This window comes from Musa acuminata, chromosome BXJ3-1, assembly GCF_036884655.1.
Source record: "Musa acuminata AAA Group cultivar baxijiao chromosome BXJ3-1, Cavendish_Baxijiao_AAA, whole genome shotgun sequence".
In the NCBI taxonomy this organism is placed as follows: domain Eukaryota; kingdom Viridiplantae; phylum Streptophyta; class Magnoliopsida; order Zingiberales; family Musaceae; genus Musa; species Musa acuminata.
The window spans coordinates 14,716,530-14,738,188 of NC_088349.1; the positions used below are offsets into that span (position 1 = coordinate 14,716,530).

The 21,659-nt window shown below is 36.6% G+C and overlaps 2 protein-coding genes across 5 annotated transcripts in view; one reads left to right on the forward strand and one right to left on the reverse strand.

Annotated features, from left to right (window-relative positions):
* Positions 1-1,344: 1,344 nt before the first annotated feature.
* On the forward strand, positions 1,345-5,377 carry LOC135628252 (uncharacterized). Of its 2 annotated transcripts, none has more exons than XM_065134850.1 (3): positions 1,345-1,801; positions 1,912-2,469; positions 4,475-5,306. In XM_065134850.1, the coding sequence occupies exons 1-2, from the start codon at positions 1,491-1,493 to the stop codon at positions 2,420-2,422; spliced, it is 822 nt and encodes a 273-aa protein (XP_064990922.1). In that variant the 5' UTR covers positions 1,345-1,490; the 3' UTR covers positions 2,423-2,469; positions 4,475-5,306. The 2 variants fall into 2 exon arrangements, with proteins under 2 accessions (XP_064990922.1, XP_064990921.1); XM_065134849.1 differs by having other exon boundaries at positions 1,346-1,801; positions 5,216-5,377.
* Positions 5,378-7,062: 1,685 nt separating this feature from the next.
* LOC103998057 (uncharacterized) overlaps positions 7,063-21,659 on the reverse strand; it is a 33,333-nt gene continuing 18,736 nt past the window's right edge. Inside the window, exons 3-9 of one of the 3 annotated variants that reach the window (XM_018824524.2) lie at positions 11,523-11,699; positions 9,947-10,035; positions 9,789-9,853; positions 9,528-9,630; positions 7,760-7,867; positions 7,408-7,510; positions 7,063-7,327 (exon numbers count right to left, since the gene is read on the reverse strand). In XM_018824524.2, the coding sequence (XP_018680069.2) occupies positions 7,299-7,327; positions 7,408-7,510; positions 7,760-7,867; positions 9,528-9,630; positions 9,789-9,853; positions 9,947-10,035; positions 11,523-11,699 (674 nt within the window). In that variant the 3' untranslated portion in view covers positions 7,063-7,298. Of the gene's footprint in view, positions 7,560-7,759; positions 7,868-9,527; positions 9,631-9,788; positions 9,854-9,946; positions 10,036-11,522; positions 11,700-21,659 lie in introns of all 3 variants that reach the window. The other 2 variants (XM_009419435.3, XM_018824526.2) reach the window with 2 other exon arrangements.

Sequence of the window (21,659 nt, forward strand, 5' to 3'; positions counted from 1 at the left end):
ATGATTATATTTTCTTCGAGTCATTTGGTGAATCCAAACTATTGGAGCTTCAAAACTAGATTTAAGCTTTGATTATTAATAATTCTTTAACGAATGGAATGCCGAGCTGCTCACGAAGAACTTGACTTGCATTTTCTACATCCTTATTAATGATCGAGTCAAAATTATATAAGAATATAATTGCATCGTAGGAAAGTTTTAAATTTTATCTAATAATTGTTTACATTTAAAACACTAGTTTAGTAATATTGTATTATTATTACTTAGCCTTAGTCGAGAGATTAAAATATCATTTTTTATATATTATAATATTTAAAATATTGATTAAGTATGATACGTTAGATCCCTTCTTTTATGTTTTTTATATCTAAAATATTTATCAAAAGTTAAAAATTTAAAATCTTATCAAACAAATATTTTGATCTAAAAACATCCTTTTGATGTTTGATGTATCAAATCTATTTACTAAGGATCGACAGTCTGAAACCTCATCCACCAAAAATTTATGAAGACAATGTTCCATATCTATTTATTAAGGGTTGAGGGTTTAAAAGTTTATTCAATAAATTTTTAAGCATTCACTTAGTGATGATATGCTAAGTAAAATCAAATATTTGAAATAATTTTAGCCAATAAAATTTTAAATTTAAGATATTAATTTATTAAATTAAATTACGAAGACAAATGTTGATAGTTCATAATGATAAATTATTATATCGGTAATATGCCATAATCACTTAGGTCATATTATTGATATCTCTAATTTAAAATATCTAAAATATCTATTTTTAAATTAATTTTTAATTATTAAAGTGTTTTTATTTGACTCATTTATAATTATTTTTTAATAATATTTTTAGTATTTTATTAATATAAGTAATATCATATCTGATTGTCGTTGTTCATAGATCATTATGATATCATTTTTCTACGCTTGTTAATTTGATTGAGGTTATGAGTTCATTTAAATTATTTATAATATTTTTAATAAGATCTTATCGTGTTTTTGTTGTAACGGTGAAAATATTATAATAGGCAAAAAAAAATTTGATGGAAAATTAAAATATATTTTTTAAAAATTAGAAATAATATTTGATAAATAAAAAATTAAAAATAAAAATAACGATTAAGAATCACTCAAAATGCGAATATTCTCTTGCAAAAACAAAAAATCCCCCCTCGGATCCAATCCGGCATTCCACGAAAAGGCGTAACTGATAGCATCCGACGTCACGTGGAAAAGCTGCCGCGCCAACACCTGGAAATTTGGAGACGTGTAGTGTTAGCTTTTTGGAAGTTTCGTACCACCACATTTTTATCCCTGCAATTACGCTATTATTCGCTGCATGGCTCGAAGCCACTAAAATCCCCCTCTTCCGCTCTTCTTCTCTCTCTCTCTCTCTCTCTCTCTCTCTCTCGGCCATGGAAGCTTGACGACGGAAAACAACCCCCGAAAGAGGCCATAGAAAAGAAGGCAGCAGAGAGAGGCGATGGCTTTTCTTCCCAAGTTCTCCTCCCCGCCTCTCCTCCCTCTCCAAAAGCCTTCCCAGCGGCTCGGCCTCTCTCCCACCGCTCGCACTAAGCTCGACTTCCCTCCTCCTCTTCCCTCCCGCGGCGACGCCGTGCAAGAGAGGCCGCCCGCGCATCCCCACAAGCCTCTCACCACTACGACCACCGCCGGCGGCCGCGGCGGCAACGGCAACAAGGACGACTTCTATCTCAACCTCGGGGTCGCTGTCCGGACCCTCCGCAACGACCTCCCCTCCCTCTTCTCCAAAGACCTCAATTACGACATTTACCGGTAGAAACCCTACCCTCGCATTTGAATTCGGCGTAAAGTTCGGATTTTGACGCCCCCCCCCCCTGATTGGTTTGTCTTGCTTTGTATTGGGTTTTGGGGGTTTCCTCCAGGGAAGATATCACCTTGATTGATCCGCTCAACACTTTCCACGGCATCGAGAACTACAGGCTCATCTTCTGGGCGCTGAGGTTTCACGGCAGGATTTTGTTTAGGGAGATTGGGCTCCAGATCTTCCGGGTCTGGCAGCCGTCGGAGAACATAATCCTGATCCGGTGGGAACTGCAGGGGGTGCCGCGGGTGCCATGGGAGGCGCAGGGGAGGTTCCAGGGCACGTCGTGGTATAAGCTGGATAGGAATGGGAAGATTTACGAGCATAAAGTTGACAACTTGGCCTTAAATTTCCCTCAGGCACCGATCAGGCCGGCGGCTGTGATCGATTTGGTGGCTGCCGCCTGTCCACCGAGTCCTAGTTTGACGTTTTCCGATGGCATATTGGGGGAAAGCTTCTCGTTAGGTTCTTCCTCGTGGCTGGAGCTCTACCGGGCGGTGAGGAGTACACTGGAACAGGAAGGAAGCAGTCCGATAGGGATTGGGATTGAAGGTTTGATCACCTGTTCATAGCGTGGGGCATCACGAGGTGATTATGAAGTATACATGTACTGCAAATGGTGAGTTCCACCTCACTAAAACTATATCATCGTTTATATAGGGAGAACAACAGTAGATAGATATCATGTGATTTCAGTCTCTTTCCTTTTGCAATAGTACCATTTTGTTCAATATAATTCTGGTATGACCTTAGTTGAGAATCCCTGTATTCAAGATCACTAGGATACTGCACATGCCTTTCAATCATTATGAAAGAGTCAGCATAGAGTTCGGGTTGTATCATGAGGAGATTCATAAAATTATGACCTAAACTTCATATAATGGAATGATATAGGATGTATCCTTTTTTAACATAACTTCTAAACAAACATTGCCTTTAATGGGTGTATTTTCGAGGTTCTTTTGCAACTACCTTGTATTGTTTGTAAATTTCATGTAGCATGATTATTCCAGGCATACTTTACATTAATGTTATTGAACCCTTGATGAAAATTGAAATGGACAGCTTACTTGGTTGTTGATTTCATTGAGAATTTACGTGTTAAAGTTCTATTTAGTAAATCTATAGGAATAATTTTGAATCCAAGAGAGGACAAGCCAGTTGCATCCTTCTGTTGGGGACCTTTAAAGACAAGAAAAATTATCTTATCTACTTGGCTGAATTATAATGGCTTGTATTTATATTGTCAAGTCAATATCAAGCGTACGCACATGTTGAATTTGTTTTGACAGAGTACCAGTATAATGAACCTTGCTAGAGAAAATGATTCTGTTCTTGTCTAGTAGTTAAAACTGCAAAAACTACAAGTTTTTGCTTGAATGATCAGCCATTAGCTATTAATCCATATTAGGGATGTGGACAACAGTCCATACTAAGAAGTGGTGAAGTATGCTACCAATAGGCTAATAAGCACCTTGGAAGTCCTATCACTAATCAAAATATATGTGATGATTGGTTTTACTCTGTAATAATTTGGTTATGATCATTGAGTTTGTGCACTAATGGAAGGGTAACATGGAATTTCCTCATAATCTGCTTCTCAATTACCTCCAAGGGCATCTTTGATTGTTTACTTGGTTTAGTGGGTTATTATCGACATTTGGAACTCTAATAAGTGTTTCATGAAAATAGGAGTGCTTTCAGGGCCATATATGAAATTCTCTCTAAAAAAATACTAGTGTAACATCAGATTTTACAATAACATAAAAATTAAAGTTTTTTTACATCATCCTAAGACCATATGAGATTAAGTTTCAAATTTTCACCTAAGCTCTCTTTAATTTTCTTTTTTTCGATGTATCATCATCTTTATCTCCTTGCCAAGCTGAACTGTTAAATATACACACTTGATACGATTTTTTAGCTATGATTCTATCAAATGGTACCATTTGATTGAATGTTGCAGGCTGACCAAAGGAGGAAGATCATTGTCGCTTATTGTAGATAGAAAATTAGATTTGATTATGAAATATATGTTCTATTTTAGTGGAATTTACATCTCAGATCTTGCAATGGAGCAATCTTTAAAATATTATAAGCACATTTAGTTCTGCTATATGTTTGTCTTGAAGACATTCTGCATTGCTAGCAGTAGCCTGCTGCATGCTGTTCCTATAGTTGTATATGATTGATTCAATCCTGGTTTTGCAAAGATTGAAACATCAACTGTCTGCTGGCTTTTGTTACATATTAGAAGATTCTCGAACTTGAATATGTCAACACCCCAGTATCTTGTTTCTCCTTGTAATTCCGTAACTTGTAAATCATAAATCTAGTTGGTTCCCCTAATATTCATTCCAACAAAGATTATTTGCTCATGAGATAAATCTGCAACTGATTGTATGGTAAGTTTTTATGTCTGTTTCATTCTAAACCAATAAGCAGATTTTGTGGATTTTTTTATGAATGATGGTGAATGACTAGCTGCAAAAGGTTGAGAGTAGTAGTTTCATTAGCCAATAGTTATGCAGGCATCCTTTGGACAAGTTTTCTTGACTAACTAGATAGATCTGCTTGTTGCAGATTTTAGACAATAGTTAATTGTGTACTTTAATTTACTGCAGAGAAGCAGAGATCCAACAATTCTACCTGTGTACACTTTCTTATCCAACCAGAGCATCATACTACCTTATAACCAGAGAAATAGAAGCACACAAAGTTTGCAATACTGTCCAGTATGGTTTGGTATTTATCGGTCCGATGAGTTGCCAATACATGAACCAAGGTAAACCAGGCACCACACCTGTCGTGAGTCGGATAGGGTTGGTACTGCTCGATACACCTGGTATAGGGTGGTATCACCCAGTACAGGATGGTATAGGCTCTGTACTGGGCAGTTTTATTAATCTTTTAGTTTTTAAGCTTTTTCAAAACTCAGTATATGTCGGTTCACCCAGTGTCAGTAGACCGGTACTGGACCAGCTTGATTTGGTCCGAACCATGATTGGTACAGCACCTGTATACGAAATTGTGAACCTTGGAAGCATTCTCACTTGGTCATCCTTGACAGACTCAGTTCTCTTGGCACATCCTGGTGGCACTTGCGTTCTGCTTATTCTACAATTCCGTCATCGTTCTCGTCACTGTTGTTGTTTGTGTTTACCCAAATTTTAGTTCCCAATAGTTATCTAGTTGTATCAGTTGAGAAAAAATTATGATGGCTCATTGTATTGTACCTTTATACAAAAGCTTTGCGACATTGTTAAACCTTTTAAATTCTATGATTCGTCTATTTTTGCATCTGCATTGAAAAGTGTCAGATATCACTCAAGATTAATAATCACAATTCTTTTTTGCTTCTTCAGATCCCGCATAAGGAAGTGTCATTAACTGGAGCCGCTTACGGATCATGTTACGATACACAAGATGTATACAGTGACAGTAGAAATTAGAAAATGGATCAAAATGTACAAATTATTTGAACAATGCTAGAATTTGATTTGTATGGAATAACTTGGTATTCAGCATGACCAGGTACTCATACTGTGAAATCTGGATTTCATCCCGTAAAGTCTTTACTCCACTACGGTTTGTGTTAAACATCTACAGGAAAACATTCCATATCAGAATGCCGAGTTCATCTATGGTTACAGTTCTAATGATTTTACGCAGCGATTCAATAGCTCGATGTCTGCTGTTATATTGTGCTTTGCAGCAAATCTACCATCTCCTGTGCATGCTTCATTCCTTGAAGGATAACAACACACTGTATCAATTATGACACCCATTCCTTCATAGAGTTATATTTGATTTGTCTCCTATCGTTGCTGCTAAAACTCACTCGAATATTTATTTTCCAAACCAAGAATCACTTCTGATTTGGTGTTCTTTAGTTGATTTATATTGAATTATTTGCAATCCTTGTTATTCTGATCAAGTAGAATATTTAATTTTATCTGTTGTCTTATGTTTGTCGATCTTTATCTCACTATTCTCGTGTTAGATTTCACTACTGTTCTCACTATTCTTTAGTTGATTTGCTGACCACTGTCGACGTCATCCTAAATGACCTCAATTCGATTCTCTCAATTTGCAATGGTTACTGGGACTAAAAGATGAGAGCTTTAGGAATACTAATTAACAATCCTAACAATTAGGATTAGATTTGTATGTTTAATTCTGAGTAGAAATCAAATAGTAAAATTAAAATAATTATTCATCATATATACTATATTTTCATCAAATAGGGGTAGGAAAGACTATGGGAAAATGATGGTTCAATTGGATACTAAGAAAAAGATTGCTGTTTAGAATCATAGTGATAATTATAGTTTCAATAATGTTGATTATTTATTTGAAATCATGTACATTTAGAGTTCGATCTCTGATGACACTTTCTTTAGTTAGAGATAGTGATAGTGACAATTACTCTGTATATTTTGATATTAAAAATTAGATTTCTAAGTGAACTCAGAAAAACAACTTACTAGTTATTTGAGTAGGGCTTTGTTGCATAGATCTAATAAGATACCTGAGGTCTCCCTAAGCCATTATGAGAATACAATGCTTTTGGAAAGGATGAAACCATTATGAGAATAAAAAATGAGAACACAATTATTTTGTGTCCTACTATGCTGAATTTGCTGTCCTTGTGACATTGATGCAGCCACATTATGCATCAATACGTTTGCTCATACCTCAGTTTACACTGAAAATAAAAAGGAAAATTGAATTGATTCACAAGGGATAAATGGTCCACTATCATTCATCTTCATGTGTTCAAGAGAGAGGATCTTAAAGCCATATTGGATCCTTTCCTAAAATAGGCCACCATAGCTTTATTATCAAGACTACCTGCTGAGACAAGTAATTTCTGGGTTCAGTGTTCTTACCTATGACCATCTTGTTGAGTTTATATAGTTCATCAATCACAATTTACATGGGAAGATAAAGCTAAAATGCATTGCTAACCAGTTATCATATCTAATCTAAGTTCCATCTGCAGTACCACCATTTTTATCCTCCCCTCGAGAGGAAGCACTGCACTATCAGGAATGGATGGCTTTAATCCCATTCCTGACACAGAATTGTTGCTTGACCCTAATGACAAGACAATATTACAAATCTATCAAATCAAACCACATCTTTGTTGAAGAAGTTTTTTTATGCAGAAGATAGAGATTAAAAAAGTTCAATCAGACAAGTCTAAGAATGCAGAAACTAAAAGTTTATTTACAGAACCAAGAACCTAAAAAGCTTAGCAAGCATGGTATTTTCTAGAAAAAAGCAAGGAAATATGTCATTTACTTTCCTAAACCAAAATCCAGGCAGGTATTGCATATAAACTTATTGTTTTGACAACACATTGACCTGATTTCATATTTATAATATACAGTTATTTATTGAAAGACAGAAGAAAATTGATGGAAGGCCAAAAGCCAACTTGCTTCACACACTGCCATACTGAGACCTGCATCCTGGATAAACATTTTGATATAGTTATCAATTCACCTTCTTTTCTAGGTACTACATCCATCATCATTGCCATCTTAGTTACCTTGAGTAAAGGTTCTTGGATGGTCAGACAGGTGCATCAGCATAAGATGGGAACTTCTGAAGAACACAAACTGGATCCCCGACAGCAATAGATTTCCCTCTGCCTGTTGGTGAGAGTGAATCTTTGCAGATCAAATTCTGTCCAAAGAAGACCTACATTTTTTTTCAAATATAATAAATTTAACCACCATGAAATTTGACTGACTTTAGGTTAACATTATGGCATATTGGTTTCAGATTATCCAAAAGAAAAACTGGTTCCTGTTTACTGCAAATATCGTCATGTGTACCGAGGATCACATATCTATGTGGAACGATGACTTGGTACGCATACAAAGTAAAGAAGATTTTACCTTCCCCTTCTTCTCCTTTAAATGCAAAGCATGGTCTGACCGAAACTTCATTAGAGTTTGCGTTGGCTCATTCCCGACACTTCCATTCTCTTGGTTGATAGTTGGTACCTGATGAAAATGACAAGAAATTTATATTGAATCTTAGAGATAATCTTATCTATGTTCACTGTTTTCAAGATGTTAAAAAAACTACATATCTAAAACATTTCAGAACAAAGTCAATGTTTTTAATGATATTAGCCAACAGAGATATTTTCTCCTAGAATGGTTTTCTAACTTCAGTGGAGCACTGAATCACACAAGTGGACATACATATATGTATTCAAGGACAAACATTCTAAATCCAGCATAAATGGAAAAGCTCTGATCATCAACTTAAAGGATGATAGTTTGATTGATCATTACCAAGAATACTATGGCATCGCCCTAGTGGAGCATTTTCTTCTAAAAAGGTTTTCTAACCTCGGTGGAATCACACACTCGGGCATACATATAATTCATAGACGAACTCTATGAATTCAGCTTAGATTGAAAAGCCTCTAATCAGTAACTTAAATGTTGATGGTTTAGCCAATCATTACCAAGAGTGAGATGGACATTGTCCTGGTGGTTAATACCTCATTCCATTTGAAGAGGTTTTGAATTCAGACATTAAAGAGGTCAATTTTTTTCTGATTTGTTCAAATTCTAATGAGGAGATTATCCTCTAAAATCATTATTCTGTAATCACAATGCACCTGAGATAGGGCAGAAAGTGGATTAGAAAATATTCACTCTCGGTCTGGATTTATATTTAGAGAAAAGTTATATTTTGATTCAGAATTGGATATTCAAATTTTCAAACAAAATATAGAATTAGATTTGTATCATCATACAAATGCATCTACCATGGTGACACCAGACAAAGATGACAGTGTGAGCAACTAAACTTCAATTTTCCAAACAACTTGGGGACTAAGGAGCCAACTTGAGCCTCCAAAATCACCTGGCCAAGGTGGTTTATGGTAGTAGGAACAAGTTCCAGTAGACTGTCAGGCTAATCTAGCCTAAGTTGGCCATAGGTCACATTCTATCAATAGGTAATGAGGCCAAAAATAAAAAACCTTCACTTCGTAAAATCTGCCGTCATTAAGTGTATCTTCCAGAAGTGTTTAAATGAAGATGGATTAGAGCACTCTGCTTCATATTCTTCAACAACTAAAAATCCCATAAATACAATTATATTATTGAAAACTATTTTTTTTTTCCTTTTTAACTTCAACATTATTCATTTGTTGAGAGATGGTATTGGGCTATATCAATAAAGCCTGAAAATTAGACATATTCCCATAATTGGTCTTTGGCTCACAGTATACATCCAACCTAATTATTTTGAGCTCCTGCATCTTACCGTAAGTGATCGACATATTTTCTTTTGAAGAAGTTCCAATTCTCTTTTTCTCAAGATAGGGTTCCCTAGTTAATAAGAAATGTGAAAAATGACACTATATAATTTACTTTATGGAGGTCACCAGCAAGAACAACTGCATTTATCACATTTATCAGGAGCCACTAACCATCCAAGAGATTTCATATGGCTCTAAAATGAGAAGTATTACCCTTTCTATTTGAGGTAAAAAAATTGCAATTATTAACTTATATCGACAGACTGAAAGCTCATGGATGAAACATACTTAACCACACTCTGATAATTTAAATCCAAAAGCAAACACCGATAATATCTTACAGTAATAATATAAAAAAGTCGAAGGAACAGAAGGCATTTTACCTTACAGCGTGCACATAACTTAACACCACAGAATGTTAACTTGTTTATTTTTATTTCTTTCCACAGGTCCTCTGAAAATGGATCACACCCATCAACAATGATACTGACAAATTAAAATTTGAAACTCATAAGTCCCTGAAGAATACTGGTGATGGATATGGTTAAGTGCAACAATCCAAAATTATCAATTAATAAAATGATATGACTGCCAAGTGTATTTTTTATTTAAAATAGGATGTTATGTATATATTACTTTCTTACTTTGCTCTGAAGCGATTTACTGATAATGGTTCTTCCAGAAGCTCATTTACAGAATTAAATGATCCCTGCATATGATATATTAAAACAGAAAGCTGAGTTTTGCTTTAGTATAATATTAACATTTGAAATCTTGCAGTTTCACATTAAAGAAATCTAACCTGGGATGCCAATAAGAAAGGAAACTCATCAGAAAATGCAGTTTTGTATCCCTGAGCGTAATCGGGGTCCACAGCTCTAATTTCTGATACTGAAAAATTAACATCACAAGGAAATTTTTTAATCAGCTCCTTCAATATGTTGATTGAATAGACATGATAATAACATTTTTGCAAAAAATAAGGTAAAAAAAGAATTAAGATAACAAGAAAAACCTTACAATTTAAGATAACAGTTGTGGTTTGATTTAGTTAGTATATCTGAAATTCAACATTCATGACTTTTTCCAGGCAACCCTTGATACTAGTTTATGAAAATGGTGCAAGGTAAGAACATTTTCAATAAAATAATGTCGGACATAATATGATAAATCTATCAATTTTACAATCATATATATTATCTCATTGTGAACTACCAGTACATATAACTTGGCTTTTCAGGATGAAGTCAGGTTTCACCGTCATCTTTAGTTATTCTAAACAGTAAATTGGCCGAGTCACTTAAGCTCTTCCCATTAGTTGGTTGAACTGCAGTTGCAAATTTTTTTTTACTTGTCCTAAGCTACTTTAAGGCGGTTTGGAAAACCCTCTGTGCCCACTACCTGTGTCCCTATATCAAAGGAGTTTTACATGGTATTAAAGTATTAATGTTCTTCAAAGTGAGCATTAAACCATGTAAGTCACTATCCCTACAATGCATGTCCCTCCTGATATTTCCTTTTTTTATAGGTAAGAAAACACACCATTAAAATTCAAGTTCTATCATTTTTAGGGTGAAGATATGAAAACCTAAGACACAACTCCTATGACAAAGAAAAATATACAGATGACATTTGTAACAAGAGGCACAATTTAAAAATATCGCTGAACAGAAATATACAAGTAATATTCAAAAGCAGACTAATTTTCATAAAGAAGATTTAAACAACATTCTCTTTATGTAATTCCACCTCAAGATGAGCATGTGGTTACTAAAACATGCATACTTCATCAGTTAAAAGTGTTTGAATATTTTTAGTAATATCATAAATATATGGATTCAATTAATTCTTTTGAACTTTGAACGAATTACTCAAGGCCTATAAACTCTATAGAGACCATAGCATTATATGTTGTCAGTGACTTCGTCCTATTTCTAGTCCACTGATTTTGTTGCTTTATAATTTTGATAATTTGATATTTGCCTAAATATCTAGGAAATCCTGCCAGTCAAAGCCTACAAGTGCTTATAAGGATCTCCACCTTATTTAGTTTTATGACTCCGATCTACAAGTTCAAAAACTGCACTAAGCTTCACATAATAAAAGAGTGAAATTTTAACTACTATTGAATCATATGTAAACTGACAAACTACCATTATTATGCATGGATGACAAGTGCACATCAGGTGAAATGTAATCATAGCACTGAACTAGCAACAGAATATTTTCCACACAACTAAACAATACAGGTAAAAACATGCCAAGTAAAAACATGCCAGAATATTTTTCCAATTAAAAACCCTTCCTAGCATCAAATATTATGGGACTGAAGAACTTGTAGCATTGAAAGAAATAAAAGAGCATTAGCAAATAAATACCAGTATTAAAACGGACTAGACGGCTTGGTTTTCCAAGATACTTGGTAAACCACTCAAATGCTTCATTGCCTTCATCAAGTGCAGAGCCAGACCACTCCCATACAGATATGTCATCAATGGCAGCATGTTCTCTATTCAAAGGAATCTTCAGTGGCTCCATCTGAGGTGCCTTTATAACTGCAGAAAATGTAGAGAATATAATACTCGCAAAGAACATACCAAATAAGTATAGTTGTTACTTAAAACATGACATCAAATCATATTGTTCACCACAAAAATAGGAAACTACTGAAAACTTATGACCAACATTGTGGCAAAGTGCATCAATACCATCTTTCTTTTTCCTTTTTGTGCAAAGGCAAGATAAAGAGGCAAGAGTTGATCTTAAGATAACATTATCAACAGTCAAGATTTTTATCAGAAATGCTAATTGTCATCTTAAAAAACTTTTAAGTTAGCTTTGTACACTACGACCATACCAATATTTTAGTATATAAAATTATTGGATGGATTATGAACCCTCAACCTTTTGGTATATGAGTTACATGTTGGAGAATCTGGGCCGACATCACATGCGTAGCAAAAGAACAGAAAACAAAATCCTAGAATTCCCATAGAAAAATAAGGTTTCATCGTCATGTAAAGATTGATGCATAAAAACCCGCAAAACCGAAAAACTACGTGCATAAGAAAGATGTGTTACCTAGGGAGATCGTATATCCCTGAAAACCTACGGATCTATGGGAGAGGATGATGGAGGTCAACTGTCCTCCTCTCTAGCGGTGATCCACACGACAGGGCCTACGAAGACGCTCCTCAAATCGCTGCCTAAATCTCTTCCTCGCGCACACCATGCAATCAAGAAGGAGCTGCCCCTTCTTATTATCCACACTATCACGGATAAAATGGTAACTGGGGTGTTCGATGTAATGCTTATGTATGTCCGTATCTTTCGGTTTTGTTTATGCTTTGCACAGCATATAAAGGGCTGGCAGTAGGCCTAGCAGCCCCATTTTCTTTGGTTTTGGTGGCCGTCCTAGGCTTACAAATAAAGGTTGTATCATGTGGGCACTTGTGGGGATTTCAGTATGTGGTGGACCATTTTGGACCATTTGTTGTGCGACCGTTCAGTGCTTGTAAAATATGTTTGTAATTTGCATTGGCTATGAAGTGCTTACTGAAATGATTACTTGTGGATCTCGAGTAAGACGTTTTCTCTAACCCGTTTTCTCTTTTGTAGGTCCTAAGGGACCATAGGAGGTTTAAGAGAAGCTGATCTTTGCGGGCGAACACGCAAGGGTGCCACACGACTTAGGCAAAACCAGCAACTCCGTGACAGATGGTATCAAAGCGGGACAAGCACTCATAGAAACACTTGGCATGCAAGCGTGGGGGACCTAGCGGGGCTGCGTTGAGGGTAGCCAGCACGTGCAATCGTTTACGGGAAAACAGGCATGGAGATGTAGGGAAAAGGAGTCGTTCAGAGGAGTGGGCATTTGAGATTGGTATTCAAAGGAATGGCCAACCCTTCGCGTAAGAGGCACCACGATGTCACAAACGGTCGTCGCGCACTCACAACAACTTCGTTCAATGAACCGTTCATCGCTTTTGCTGTTGAATCTCGTATTTTGATGATGAAACCAATTGATAGTATTTCTGATTTGATTTGCATTTTGAGTGACGCAGGATGCTTTGATCAGGATGAGACAATTAAAGCAGGAAGAATCATGTTGGGTCGGAGAAAAACATGTCAGAGGATTGGACGTCGAGCCGGAGGATCGGTCGACGTATCGACAGAAGGCTTCAGGCCATTGATTCGAGCATCGGGCCAAGAAGAGAAGATATTGCACTATCGGAGTTGTGGAGTCAACTGGCCGATTGGGAAATAGGCCGCAAGAGAGGACGATGCGCCGAAGAATCGGACGAAGCGTCGATGGACCAATGACATGCCGGACAACATGATTCAAGCTTAGTAATAATTGTCTAAATCAAGGTTCGCCGAACCGTACCGTACCGGCGTTTCGACGCCGGCTCGGTACGGTACGGTACGGCGTACCGAGCGGTATACCGAGGTGTACCGCTCGGTACACTTAATTTCACCGATTTATCCCTCCGAAAATACCTGAAAATTAAAAAAAAAGTTAGGATAGAGTTTTCAAGTTACAAATAAATATAGTAATAGTATAAGTTTAGCAAAATCAATGTAAATTAGATAAAAATAGCATCACATATCTTTTTCGGGCTTTGAGGTAGTCTTGTTTGAGGTTCGTATTTCAGCTCGTTATAGATTGAAATATCTATAGAAAAATCAGTTGAATTGTTAGACTATTTTGTTACAATATAAACTCTAAAATTCAAATGAATTAAATAATCATATATCTAGATATACCTGATTGTTAATTCTACCACCAAAACGAACGACGAGCCTCCACGGGTGGTGGATCGGGGTCCTCGATCCGATACATATCAATATGATACGTTTGTTGGACCCAATCATGAAATTGATCCCATGACATAGTGTATTGATACACCGTATGCCATTGATGCATCAATGTGGTACTGATCGTAGATTGATCGTCATAAATCATATTTGTCCGAGGCAGCTCTTGAGGCATATATTGGTGTTGTTCTGTATCATGTTATTGCTCAGAGAAGGATGACCAACTATCACCATACTGTTGTTGCCCATATGATTCTTCATAATACGATGGCTGTGAATACGATGAGTCTCTTTCTGTGTCTATATCATGTATGCTCTATCGCATTTGTTCATATTCATCCACTGTCTGTTTCGCTGTTTGTGGGGGATAGGCTTGCGGATCAATATCAACAATATCTGGTGCGGACCTCCTGCCAAGACCTCTCATAAAACCACGGAGTCCACCATACCTCATGCTACTAGTTCGGCCTAACTGAGAAGGAGCAGTTGGTTGCCTCATGCTGGTTGACCTCTGGATTCCACTACCACTACCATGCTCTAATTGTGAGTCAGGTCGTCGATGCCTCATTGCTTCATCGACCGTATGCTGATGCTCCAATGATGCACGAATCCCAGCTGTGAGATCCGGGTCGACTTCATCGCCGCAACCCTCATACTGATCATAAACTGGTTCCTGTGTAGCCCTATGATATTCTTCCTCAACTCTTGCCTTCTTTTTTAATGCATCTTCCTTTGCTTGTTTCATCTTGCTTTGAAATAATTTACGGATCTCCGTTGGAACCTTCTTGCATTTTGCAACGTCAGGATACCCACCAGCCAAATGCATTTTTACTCGAGTTATTCCTCCACCTTTACCAATGTAGTCACAATAAATACATTGCCAATGATGACGGTTTCCATCTAGCTTTCGGGCATGAACCCATGCATCATCGTGTGACTGTTCCTTTGGTGCCATGATCCTATCAAATTTAAATCAAATAAACTATAAAGTATAAACATATTAAATTGACCAAATATCGATCATAAATCACTAATCACAATATTAAGTAATTTTATTAAAACATAACTAATCATATTTTATTATCATAAATATGTTACGTGCATAAAAGAAGTATTAAAATCATTAGATACACTAATTATGTGATTAATATAGTTAATTTTTCACTAATTATTTCTCTTTCAACATTATAAACATGGCAAATACTCTAATAGATATTAAAGATATTGGATTCACATAAAATCGAATAAATTTTGATTAAATCATCGTAAAAATAACTAATTACAGTATTAAATAACTTTAATAAAACATAATTAAACTTATTTTACCATCATATATATGTTAAACACATAAAAGAAACATTAAATATGTAATTTTAATCCAATATGATTCAAAATTCAAATTATGATAAACTTATCATTTATCTACACTAATCATTTACTTCTCTTTCACCACTATAAACATGATAAATACCCTAATAGGTATTAAAGACATTAAATTGATATAAAATCAAACAAATTTCGATTAAATCATCATTAAAATAACTAATCGCAGCATTAAATAACTTAATTACTCTCTAATTAAAGAAAACGAATACATACCTCTTGATTAGAAAGTTCTTCCTCTTAATCTTCCCAAATTTACCTCGATTGAATTCACAAATCGTTGTTTTATAGAGTTTATGAGAGAAAAGAAATGTTTGAGAGAGAGTTTAAGAGAGTATAATGAAATAGGGGAGAGAAGATTAGTTTAAATAGGAGGAGAAAGGGCTCCAACGGTCAATTTGACCGTTGGAGCACTGTAGCACTGCTACAGTGTGGTAACGGTCGATTTCGACCGTTACCGAGTGGTACCGGTCGATTTCAACCGTTACCGAGTGGTATCGGGCGGTAATGGTCAAAATCGACCGTTACCGAATGGTACCGGGCGGTAACGGTCGAAATTTCGACCGTTACCGCCCGATATATACTTTTTTTGGTGTACCGCCCGGTAGAGGGCGGTCCGCGTACCGGTCGCCTCTCGGACCGGTACGTACCGCCCGTACCGGGCGGTACACATCGGTATGGCGAACCTTGGTCTAAATCAAAGTGTGTTTTACATATGCAGGATTAACTACGATAGCAAGGCATGAAGCAAAATGAAGTCCCGGAGTTAAGGACGCGATTTTGTTGGGAGTTTGAGAGTTCGTCAGAAGTCCAGACGTTCGTCGGAAGTTCTGTAGGAACCAGCCGAGAAGTCCAGGAGCTTGACGGAAGAAGCTCGTCGGAACTCGCCAATAAGATCGTCGTGAAGTCCAGGAGCTTGCCGGAAGTCCGTTGGAACATTGCCGAGAGATCGTCGGAAGTTCGCCAGAAGCTCGCCGGAAGAAACCAAGACCTAGGGACTTGTTTAGCTTAAGTATGCCATAGATTTCGTAGTTATCACGTAACTGGGATTGGATTTCGGCCAACCCAATTAGGGGCCAGTTGGGCCCATGTAAGGACTGTGTTGGGCTCAATAAAAGGCCCAAACAGTGACCCAAGAAGTGACACCGTCGTGGCACAATCTCCGAGACTGTGTCAGGCGGTGGTACCGTTGGTACCGCCCAGACACAGCCTTCGAGAGGATGCAGGCGGTGGTACCGCCCAGTGTCAAGTGATGGTACCACCAGACTGGGCAGTGGTATCGCCCAGTGCAGTGTCAGTGTCAGACTGACACAGGCGGTGATACCGCCCGGACCTAGGAAACCCGGGATGAGATGTTTTTAGGCTCTAAGTTTGAATCAACTTGAAGCCTATAAATACCCCTCTCATCTCTAGTTAAAATACACAAGCACAGAGAATTTAAAAAGGGAAAAACGCTATAGAAATCTCTTGTGAGAATCCTCCTTTAGCCCAAGTATTAGAATAGTTTGAGAGGAGTGAGTGCTTGTAAAGGTTGACTCCTAAACCTATGAAAAGGAGAAGAGGGGTGTAAAATGGATTTTGATCTTCGCCTATTAAAGGAAGATCGATAGTGGATGTCGATGGCCTCGATGGAAGAGGAATCGGAGGAGTGGATGTAGGTCACAACGATCGAACCACTATAAAAATCTGGTTTGCGTTTTATTTGTGCAATTTACTTTAACTGCAAACCTCCTTACTTGCTTTACATCCTCTTAGTGCCGACCCCTATTCCTAAAAATTGGTATCAGAGCCTCGTTTTCTCATTTGGTTTAACACCCAAAGAGAAATGACTCTTTTTGGCTTTCAAGACGGTCACTCTCTCATTCGTCCTCCGTTTTTCAATGGGATGGACCACACATATTGGAAAACTCGAATGAGAATTTTCTTGCTTTCGATTGATTTAAACTTATGGAACATTGTCGAATCCAATTTTAAAAGGTCTTCTCTTCCAATGAAAGATTGGAATGATTTGGAGAAGAAGACTTTTTCTTTAAATGCTAGAGCTATGAATGCTCTATTTTGCGTCTTAGATAAAACTGAATTTAATCGGGTTTCTTTGTGCGAAACGGCTTTCGATATTTGGCACATTCTTAAAACCACACACGAAGGCACAAGTAGTGTTAAGGATTCTAAAGTTAATTTTTTGATGCACGATTTTGAACTGTTTCATATGAAACCAAGTGAAACCATTGGAGACATGTACACCCATTTTTGGATGTCGTCAATGGTTTAAAAGCACTTGGTAGAAGTTTTTCGGATTTTGAACTTGTAAACAAAATTTTACGTTCTCTTAATAAGAATTGGGATTCAAAAGTAACGACAATTCAAGAATCAAAAAATTTAAATACCTTTCCGATTGAAGAACTAATAGGGTCTTTAATGATCTATGAAATGACGTGCAATACACGTGAAGAACTGAAGAACAACCTTCCAAAGAACAGGAAGGATTTCAGACTAAGAACAATCAAAGACCACTCGAGCATAAGCTCAAGTGATGGTGAACATGAACTTCTCATTATGAAATTTAAAGGGTTCATGAAACGAGTTAAAGAACAAAAATAAACTTAAAAAGAATGCAACTACTTACTATGAACGCAAGAAAAAAGAAGCTATTTGCGATGAATTGAGCTCCTCCGAAGACGAAGAGAAAATCAACAAAGGCGAGGTGACAAACTACGCCTTAACGGCTTTCGACAACGAGGTAATCAAAATGCCTTTAATTTATTTCAAAATTACATGATGTTTTTTTATGAGTTATTTTTAATTTAGTTTAATTATTTTTCTTGAAAAGTACATATTTAATTATGTAATGAAAATGCTAAAAAATTGGGATCATGCTAGTAATTTTAAAAATAATTATAAAAATTACATGTTTTATGATAAACAAACAAAATGATTTTGATTAAAAATGCCTTATGAATGCTTGATGAAATAATGTAATGATGATTTGATATCATGCTTAATGAGTTTATACTTAGAAATGATGCATGATGATCTTTGCGATTTTTACCGTAATGAAAATTGCTTTTTTGGTTTTAAAAATGATGCATGTTTTAATTTGGATAAATGAAAAAGGTATGCTTATATGAAATAGTGTAAGTGTCATACTTGACGATTGTATACTTAATGATGCATAATGATGTAATGAAAATATTAAATATTTTGATACCATGATTGACGAGTTTATGCATGAGACTTTAAAGTTATACATGATGATTTTTGTGATTTATTGATCTTGATGATTTCTGTAAAAAGAGATACGATTTTATAATAAATCTTGTACTTTTGTTTTAAACGATGATATATATTTTGATTTGGCATTAAAAAAAGGGACAAAGGGGCATGCTTGTATGTAACAAACAACTAAAAAGATGAAATCTTTCTCCTTAAAAAATGATTTTGATTTGACGATTTGAATTTAAATAAGTTTTACTTAAATCATGATCTTGATCTCTTGGAATAACTTGAGATTTTTTTTAATCAAGATCTCTTCTTTATACTCCTACAATTTTTTTTGGTATTTTATTTAAGAGGAGATTTAATATATGAATCATGTCTTTTGGTATTTACATGATCTTATCTCTCATGATATGATTTATTTTTGTATAACTCCTTGTATTTATCACCCAATTAATTTTTCTGAATGTGATGAAATAAAAATATGCATGAAATATGAGATGCAATGTAATTTGACATTTAGATACCATCATGATTTAAAATGCTATAATTTGTTGCTAAAATAATGTATTATAAATGTTGATTTAATGTTTGGTATCATGGATACTTTAAATGATGAATTTTTGGTATCATGATCAAAATGTTGATAAATGCTTAAAAAATTTAATGTCTTAGTATCATGTATAATATGGTCATAATGATGATTGATTTATTTTTTTTGGGTATCATGAAAAATGAAATGTAAAGTTTTAAAATTGTGTATGTTTTAATTTGAAACTATTATGATGCATAAACATATTGAAATAAGATTGATACTTTACCTTTGTAATGCTTTGAAAATTGTTGTAAAGGGAAAAAGAGATACAAAATTGTATTCTTTCCTTCTTTTTTACAATGACAAAGGGGGAGATAACTAGCTTGCACAAGTCAAGAAAATGCAAAAACTTGCAACTTGCACATTGCTAAAGGAAGCAAGAATCGCTAGCTTGCACACTTCAACAAGAAAGCTATCTTGCATTTGCTTTTGAAATATTGCTAGCTTACATTTTTTAAAATGATATAAAGATTTGCTAGCTTGCATGATGTAAAACTTGCTATCTTACCACCTTGCATATCTATGATGATAGTAAAATTGCATGATGATAAAACTGGAGATTATGTTAATTATGCAATAATTTGAACTTCTATATCCAAACACTTGATAATTGGAACTTCTCCTTTTTATTGATGACAAAGGGGGAGAAGTATAATCATGTTATGCATGATGACGTGATACAAATATTCATGATGAAATTTGCAATAACTTGAATTCAGCTTGAATTCAAGGTTCTATCAATATGACATATTGATAGAGGGAGTCAAGGTTAACTACGTCATCAATTGGTTGTCATCATAATAAAGGGGGAGATTGTTGAATCTCATATTTTGATGATGAAACTAATTGATAGTATTTATGATTTGATCTGCGTTTTGAGTGACGCAGGATGCTTCGATTAGAATGAGACAATTAAAGCAGGAAGAATCATGTTGGGCCGGAGGAAAACATGCCAGAAGATTGGACGTCGGGCCGGAGGATCGGTCGACGTATCGACAAAAGGCTTCGGGTCATGGATTCGGGCATCGGGCCAAGAAGAGCGGATATTGTGCCAAGGATATCGAAGTTGCGGAGTCAACTGACCGATTGGGCAATAGGTCGCAAGAGAGGACGATGCGCCGAAAAATCGAACGAAACGTCGATGGACCAATGACATGTCGGACAACATGATTCAAGCTTAGTAATAATTGTCTAGATCGAAGTGTGTTTTACATGTGCAGGATTGACTACGATAGCAAGGCATGAAGCAAAATGAAGTCCCAGAGTCAAGGACGCGATTTCGTTGGGAGTTCGAGAGTTCGTCGGAAGTTCTGTAGGAACCAGCCGAGAAGTCCAGGAGCTTGCCAGAAGAAGCTCGTTGGAACTCGCCAAGAAGATTGTCGTGAAGTCCAGAAGCTTGCCGGAAGTCCGTTGGAACATTGCTAGGAGATCGTCGGAAGAAACCAAGACCTAGGGACTTGTTTAGCTTAAGTATGCCTTAGATTTCGTAGTTAGCACATAATTGGGATTGGATTTGGGCCAACCCAATTATGGGCCAGTTGGGCCCATGTAAGGACTGTGCTGGGCCCAATGAAAGGCCCAAATAGTGACCCAAGAAGTGGCACCGTTGTGGCACAATCTCCGAGACTATGTCAAGCGGTGGTACCCCGCCGATCTGGGCGATGGTACCGCCCACACACAGCCTCTAAGAGGCTGCAAGAGGTGGCACCGCCCAATGTCAAGCGGTGGTACTGCTAGACTGGGCGGTGGTATCGCCCAATGTAGTGTCAGTGTCAGACTGGCATTGGTGGTGGTATCGCCCGGACCTAGGAAACCCGAGATGAGATGTTTTTAGGCTCCAAGTTTGAATCAACTTGAAGCCTATAAATACCCCTATCATCCCTGGTTAAAATACACAAGCACATAGAATTTAAAAAGGGAAAAACGCTGTAGAAATCTCTTGTGAGAATCCTCCTCTAGCCTAAGTGTTAGAAGAGTTTGAGAGGAGTGAGTGCTTGTAAAGGTTGACTCCTAAACCTGTGAAAAGGAGAAGAGGGATGTAAGAAGGAGGTTGATCTTCGCCTATTAAAGGAAGATCGATAGTGGATGCCGGTGGCCTCGATGGAAGAGGAATCGGAGGAGTGGATGTAGGTCACAACGACCGAACCACCATAAAAATTTGATTTGTATTTTATTTGTGCAATTTACTTTAACTGCAAACCTCCGTATTTGCTTTACATCCACTACGCTTTTCCGTATGTTTTCAAGCTATCTTTCTGAGATTGGTTTTTAACGAACAAAAGAATTTTCAAAACCGACATATTTTACCGCTGCACTAATTCACCCCCACCTTTTAGGGTTGACCCCTGTTCCTAACATTTGCATGCTTGAACAAAGACATGGCAGCCTGTTTTGCCTTGGTTTTATGTGTTTTTGCTTGTAAAAATACATGTTCGAACAGGTTGTAGCGCACAGTGCGACCGTTCACCGCGCAGGGTCAAAAAACCCTAAAATGGCTCCGTTT

What these genes read in the sequence shown, in the direction of transcription:
- LOC135628252 (XM_065134850.1), top strand. Translation starts at nt 1,491, where the DNA reads ATGGCTTTTCTTCCCAAGTTCTCCTCCCCGCCTCTCCTCCCTCTCCAA. An exon ending in CTCAATTACGACATTTACCG is followed by an intron (nt 1,802 to 1,911) that starts GTAGAAACCCTA and finishes GGTTTCCTCCAG; the next exon opens with GGAAGATATCACCTTGATTG.